Raw genomic sequence first — 7,741 nt, 5'->3', positions numbered from 1 at the left:
GTGCGGTAAAAGGACAAGTCGTAGCAGATTATCTGGCTGAAACAGCAGGAGATATCGAAGTCTCGCATGAATCTAAAGAAATACCACCTCCGCCCGAACAGCTGTAGGAAATGCACACAGATGGGGCTTGTGGTCCAGAAGGCGCAGGGGCAGGAATAGTCCTAAAAAGTCCAGAAGGGGAAGAGTATACCTTCGCACTACGATTTAGCTTCTCTGTCACAAATAATGAAGCTGAATATGAATCATTGTTATCTGGGATGCGGGAAGAAAAATATCTGGAGGTTAAAGAACTATCAGTATATGTTGATTCGCAGTTGGTTGCAAACCAATTTAACGGAATATTCGAAGCACACGATGAGTCGATGAAAAAATACTTAAAGCTTGTGCAAGAGCTAGCAGTCGACTTCGATTTATTCCAGATAACTCAGGTTTCGAGGACGCTGAATAAAAAGGCAGTTGCGCTAAGTAAGTTAGCCGCATTAACATTCAGTCATTTTAAGAAAGAAATTTGGGTTGAGGAAGTTAAAGTAAAATCTATTGAAGAAGACAGTGTTTCGGCTGCGGTTGAAGAAGAAGATTGGAGTTGGATGACACCAATTATAGAATTTCTAACCAAAGGTATGTTTCCGATAGATTCAAGTGAAGTAAGAAAGATTAAGATGAAAGCACCAATGTATCTGTTAGACAAGGGAGTCCTATACAGAAAATCTTTTCTGGGGCCTCACTTGCGGTGTCTCAATCCAACTCAAGCGGAGTCAATTATAAGGGAAGTACACGAGAGAATGTGCGCACTGCGTCCAAAATAATGCGGATTGGATATTACTGGCCGTCAATGTACAGAGATGCCGCAGAGGTAATACGTAAGTGTCAATCGTGTCAACTTCATACACCAGTAAGCAAGGCTCCGCGACATCCTATGATACCGGTCGTGTCTCCATGGCCATTCTGCAAGTAGGCAATCGACATAGTGGGGCCATTCCCCGCAGGACCAGGGGGTGTAAAATTCCTGGTAGTGGCCATTGATTATTTCACGAAATGGGTAGAGGCCAAACCGCTAAAGACAATTTCGGGCAAGAAAATTCGAAATTTTGTGTGGGAAAACATCGTCTGTCGGTTTGGAATACCAAATGAAATAGTAAGCGACAATGGTACGCAATTCGAAGGAAATCCATTTAGTGGTTGGTGCCAAGAATTGAATATAAAGCAAACATTTACATAAGTCGCACACCCTCAGGCGAATGGTCAATGTGAAGTTACGAATCGGGATATCGTTTTAGGAATCAAAGCAAGGCTGGGATTGTGTCGAAGGGGTTGGATAGATGAATTGCCTAACGTTTTGTGGGCGCACCGCACAAATCCGAAGGGTGTAACTAATGAAACACCCTTTAGTTTGGTGTACGGGTCCGAGGCTGTAATACCCGCCGAAATAAATGTGCCAACCTTGCGCATAACATCCTTCGATGAAAGTAGCAACATCGAAGAACTGTGTGAAAATCTAAACTTAGTTGAAGAACGCAGAGAAATGGTGGCAATAAAAGAAGCAATCAACAAACAAAGAATCGCAAGCTACTATAATAAGCGCGTCCAACCATTATCCTTCCAATTGGATGATCTGGTGTGGCGAAAAAACGAAGCAAGCAGGGCAGAGGATACGGGTAATCTTGGGCCTAAGTGGGAATGACCTTACAAGGTTATTGGCGTAAGCGATACAGGGGCGTATCGACTAGCAAATTTGGATGGAAGAGCAATAAAGCACACTTGGCATGCGCAGACACTAAAATGGTGCTACATATGAAAAACTGCAAAAGGACTGATCACCCCACATAACTGTTTAAAGTTTTTATTATGTGAATTTTTTTATTTTCCATTGTAAACATGACAGCTAAGTGCTGGTCAAAAGACATATTTGAAATAAATTGAATGCTGCAATTTAAGCCAATAACTTGTGTATTTTTTTACATTTGTTGATTGCATGCTCCTTAAGCTGCACAGGGACACACTCCGAGTCTCAAGTGGCATAGTTTAGTTTGGTTACTAATACTATTTTTAATGGTGACAGTAGTAAAACATTGGTTTGTTTCAAACGCTTGTACACCGCGCAAGACGGAGACTTGCACAGTCTAGACTATAAATTACAAGTTTAGTTACTTGTTTAAATAACCCGGACATTGGTGTGGCCGGAAGACTCTTGAGTATAGACATTGGTTTGTCTATAGTACGGGTAATTTGCATTGGATTGTATACGCATACATACTTATAAATTTTTTTATAAAAGTCTTGAGTATAAACTTATAAGCATTGGTTTGCTTACTTTTGCGTACAATATTGGATTGTTGACGCAAGAATAAAAAGATCATGAAATGATTGAAGGGTCGCTCCCGTTATGAAATCATGGCATTTATTGTACATATGAGTTATTGAATGCATCATATTGTAACAAATCATTATAACCGCCATTTTGATTTCGTAAAAACACAATAAATGCACCTTAACCAAAAAAGTCATCAAAATTATATTCAATCAAAATATAGCATATTACAGTTGGAGAATATTAAAATCAACCGCTTAGCATAAAAGCGGGACAAACACTAAAATTTGACCTAATATATGTCAATATACGCTATAAGCTAATAAAAAAAAGGGGGTGGCAATTGGCGAGAACGTTTGCCCTACACTAAGGAGAGTATGCCATCCTCGCACGCAGCAATCAGATGCATACTTCGCTGTAAACATAAAAAGAAAATATATTATAGGGATGCGAAACCTCCGAGACTGCAAGGCCCATCCCTCGCTGGCAAAAAACAAGCCACCATGAATGGTAAAAAGTAACCACCCAAGGTAGCTTCACAAACTCAGTCGAGTTTGTCAGAAATTATCTCCTGAGAGGAGATGCTGGGATCATTGACAAGAACTTTGAGACGGGGGATTGAAATATGTTGGAGTTGGGAACAAGCTTCATCACACTTTTCTTTAGCTCTATCAATAAGCAACTCATCAGTATTGGGGGGAATTACTGGAGGTACGCACATCTCCCAGCAAATGACATTCCAAAACAAGGTCCGCTCATAGGCGCGAGCAGCTACCATCGCTGCACCAAAACGTTGCTCGACCGCTTTGCAGTCGAGAGCGTGTTGGACAATTGTCGGAATGCCCTGGCGGAGAATGTCGTATTGCGCTTTTATAACACCGTTTTTTGCACCCCAGGACTCCCGTGCTGAAATCCAGTCACTAAAGCTCTCTTTCAAAAACATGACATGGCTCTCTGCCTCTTTAAGCTTTGCAGAAAGAGCCGTAATTTCAGACTCCATGAATGCCTTCTCAGCCATGTGCTGATCTTCCTCTTGATGCCTCTTGAACATCATCACATTAATTCACTCCTCCGCTTGCTTGTGCGCAGTTACATCAACCGCAAGTTGAGCAGTGAGTTTGGCATTTTCCTGTTGTAGTGTAGTCTCTGTTGGTGATGGCTGAGGTGGATGTGCAAGCGCAGTAGATTTAAGCTGCAAGCGGTTGAGATCTTTTGCAAAATTGAACAATGTTGTTTACGTGTCCATATATAGTTCCTCGGTGGGAGAAAGTGAAGAAAGCTTCTGAATCAATGACTGGGGGCACACGATTGTAGGAAAGAAAACTGTTGGGCAAATGTTGGTAGAGAAACCTTCATAAGTTCATAGATATTTGGAATTAGTTGAGAAAAATCTTCCAGGTTGAGGCACACACGCTTTGATGGATGAGCTGAACAGCTTGGACCTGCAAAAGCAATAAACATGGTGTATAAATATCATAACTTCACAAGTAAACTGAACGGTCGTCGGATGAAATTCATACCTTCGTCGGGTAACCTTTTTTGGTTACACAACCCTCTTGAACCAGGCGTATGGTACAATGACGGTAGCAAATTTGACCGGCTGGCTGGTGAACTTGACGGGTTACTAGAGTTGACGGTCGGGTTTGGCGTGTACGATTCCAACTTATCTGCAGCGACAATAGTCAAAACAATGAGTTAGAAAAATTTATGGCTGGGGTTACATTATGCAAAAGCGTAAAAGTATAAGATATACCTTTTTTGAGTATTGGCGGAGAAGATGAATAGGGAAGATTGTCTTGAAAAGCAAAAAGATTGTGGGATGCGAAAAAGCCAAAAGGCTATTTATAGAGAAAATTTGAGAGTTAAAAGGCGACACGGGTATAATGACAGCCGTACACGTGTATCAATCTCAAGTTAATTACCTTGTTAAGAGGTCCAGTGCACGTTAGCATCAACAGGCGGTTGTATAATTACAATCATTACCTTTTCGATAAACAGTGACAGTTATCACCTCGGGTGCAGGAATTGCAGCCGAAAAGACATGTTGGTGACTGCACGCATACATTGCATTTAATGCTAATACAGTATCCGGTTACGCAAATATATTTAAATAACCTCACAAACTGTCCGGTTACATTTGAAATCCGACTAGGAATCATATTGGCACTATTAAGTATGCTTATCTGATTTAAAGAAATTGTTAAGAGTCATTGTGTATCCATTTTTCTTTTCTTGCTAGTTCGACGTCATATACTATATTTCATTGTATATAACATCGAACTGGGGGGGCTTAATGGTACGCATATCCGCAAGGTTGTGCGGATGCGCATCCAAAGCATTTAGTCACACACAAAGGCATACGTTACGGGTATAGCTGCACACTATGCGCCTATACCATCTGGTGCGAGTTTTGTATACTTGCACAGGGGTTCGGTACATTCTAGAAGAGTGTACGGTATAATCAAGTCGGATTCTCTTCCTTAAATAACGAAAGTTAGTTAAGGATGAGATTGCATTTAATTAGGGAAAAGATTCTACCGAAACCCTAATTTGTGAGCCTATAAATATATAGCTCATAAACCCTAAAAACATATATGTTCACTTGTTTAATCATACGTAAACTACAGCGTACAAATCTCTATCGTACGAACAAAGCTTCTTACGATCTCTAAAGACTTTTAGGTATGTATTGAACTATAAAACCTTCATGTCTTTGGGCCACTCAACCTCGTATGCTAGATTGTTGGTGGACTCTCAAATCGGCCACTCTATCAGAATCGAAACGATACCGATGTGGGTTATCCATGACTAAGCGTCGGAGGTTTGAATATTGTTAGTCCTTAAACCCCTTTTATGCACTCAAGTGTAGGTTCTCCTTGACCCCGTGAAAATATGCTTGATCACGATGGAACTGAGGGTCCAATCGGATTAAAACGGTGGACTGAAAAGGTTAAATCGGTGTTTGCATAAGTAAATGTACTGAAAAAGACAAAGTAAGTACGCTACGCATACCTTCACAGGTACTACGTTAACATGGTGGAACACCTATCTCGAGCAGGTGGGATAAGATACTGCTTACGCATTACCGTGGTCAGCATTCAAGCACTTGAAGAACGAACAGTACCGTCCCAGAAACGAGATCAATAAGCTCAAGGTAGAGCTTAGAGGATTACGAACGTAAGGTTTTGACATTACCACGTACGAACGACGATTCACAGAGTTGTGCCTATTGTGTCCAGGAGCGTTCGAAGATGAAGAAGAGAAAATCGATGCATTTGTAAAAGGGTTACCGGAAAGGATTCAAGAAGATGTGAGTTCACACGAGCCCGCCTCTATACAAAAGGCAAGTCGAATGGCTCACAAACTCATAAATCAGATTGAGGGAAGGATTAAAGAACAGGAGGCCGAAGAAGCCAACACGAAACAAGTCGAGAGAAAGTGGGAGGAAAACAATGACAAGGGTCACCAATACAACAACAACAACAACAATTACAACCACAATCGCAACAACTATCCCAACAACCGCAACATTAATCGCAACAACAACCGTCCCAACAATAACAACAACCGTCCCAACGACAACAACAATCGTCCCAACAACAACAATAATGACAACATAAGGCAGAAAACCAGGTGCTTAAGGTGCGAGAAATACCATCAGGATAATTACTGTAGGGAGTTATGCACAAAATGCAAAAGAACGGGTCACAGTGCTGCAAAGTGTGGAATCTATGGACCGAAGATTAACAGGAGTAAAGGAACAAATAATGTCGGAACATTTAATGCCGCCATTACTTGTTTTGGGTGCGAAAAGATGGGCCATTACAAAACTGCATGCCCGAATGAAGTAAATAATAATGCCCAAAACCATGGAAGAGTCTTCAACATTAATGCGGTTGAAGCGCAGGAAGACCCGGAGCTTTTTACGGGTACGTTTCTTATTGACTATAAACCTACTTATGTTTTATTTGATTCGAGTGCGGATAGAAGCTATATGAGTAGATATTTTTGTGCTAAATTAAGTTGCCCATTAACGCCATTGGAGAATAAGTTTTTACTCGAATTAGCAAACGGTAAATTAATTACAGCAGATAAAATATGTCAGAATCGAGAAATTAAACTTGTTAATGAAACGTTTAAGATTTATTTGATACCAGTAGAGTTAGGGAGTTTTGATGTGATAATCGGCATGGACTGGTTGAAAGAGGTGAAAGCAGAGATCGTCTGTTACAAAAATGCAATTCGCATTGTACGAGAAAAAAGGAAACCCTTAATGGTGTACGGAGAAAAGAGCAACGCGAAGCTAAATCTTATTAGTAATTTGAAGGCTCAAAAACTAATAAGAAAAGGTTGCTATGCCATTCTAGCACACATCGAGAAGGTACAAACTGAAGAAAAGAACATCAATGATGTTCCCATCGCAAAAGAATTTCCCGATGTATTTCCGAAAGAATTACAGGGACTACCTCCACACCGATCTGTTGAATTTCAAATAGATCTTGTGCCAGGAGCTGCACCAATAGCTCGTGCTCCATACAGACTCGCACCCAGTGAAATGAAGGAACTCCAAAGTCAATTACAAGAACTTTTAGAGCGTGGTTTCATACGACCAAGCACATCACCGTGGGGAGCTCCTGTTTTGTTTGTCAAAAAGAAGGATGGTACATTCAGGTTGTGTATCGACTATCGAGAGTTGAACAAACTTACCATCAAGAACCGTTATCCACTGCTAAGAATCGACGACTTGTTTGATCAACTCTAAGGTTCGTCAGTTTATTCGAAGATTGATTTACGTTCTGGGTATCATCAAATGCGGGTGAAGGAGGATGATATTCTGAAGACTACTTTTAGGACGCGTTACAGTCATTACGAGTTTATGGTTATGCCTTTTGGTTTGACTAATGCACCAGCTGTGTTCATGGACGTCATGAACCGAGTGTGTGGACCATACCTTGACAAGTTTATCATTGTTTTCATCGATGACATACTTATTTACTCAAAGAATGATCAAGAGCACGAAGAGCATTTGAGAAAAGTGCTAGAATTGTTGAGGGAAAAAAAACTGTATGCTAAGTTTTCAAAGTGTGCATTTTGGTTGAAAGAAGTTCAATTCCTCAGTCACATAGTGAACAAAGAAGGTATTCATGCAGATCCGGCAAAGATTGAAACCGTTGAAAAGTGGGAAACCCCGAAAACTCCGAAGCATATACGCCAATTTTTAGGATTGGCTGGTTACTACAGAAGATTCATCGAAGATTTTTCCAAAATAGAAAAACCCTTGACTGGATTAATGCATAAATGGAAGAAATTTGAATGGAAGGATGAGCAAGAGAAAACATTTCAATTGTTGAAGAAAAAGTTAACTACGTCACCTATATTATCATTGCCTGAATGGAATGATGATTTTGTGATTTATTGTGACACTTCAAAGCA

The 7,741-nt window shown here is 40.5% G+C and overlaps 2 protein-coding genes across 2 annotated transcripts; both read left to right on the top strand.

The window, feature by feature from the left end:
• Window positions 1-110: 110 nt before the first annotated feature.
• On the top strand, window positions 111-806 carry LOC139841926 (uncharacterized). The gene has a single exon (XM_071832113.1). It carries the CDS (start codon window positions 111-113, stop codon window positions 804-806), a length of 696 nt encoding a protein of 231 aa, XP_071688214.1.
• LOC139841925 (uncharacterized) lies at window positions 806-1,681 on the top strand. The gene is made up of 2 exons (XM_071832112.1): window positions 806-853; window positions 1,235-1,681. Exons 1-2 carry the CDS (start codon window positions 806-808, stop codon window positions 1,679-1,681), a joined length of 495 nt encoding a protein of 164 aa, XP_071688213.1.
• Window positions 1,682-7,741: the final 6,060 nt, after the last annotated feature.

The sequence above is a fragment of the Rutidosis leptorrhynchoides genome, chromosome 4, assembly GCF_046630445.1.
Source record: "Rutidosis leptorrhynchoides isolate AG116_Rl617_1_P2 chromosome 4, CSIRO_AGI_Rlap_v1, whole genome shotgun sequence".
NCBI lineage: Eukaryota > Viridiplantae > Streptophyta > Magnoliopsida > Asterales > Asteraceae > Rutidosis > Rutidosis leptorrhynchoides.
This window is presented reverse-complemented; position numbering and strand designations above follow the sequence as displayed.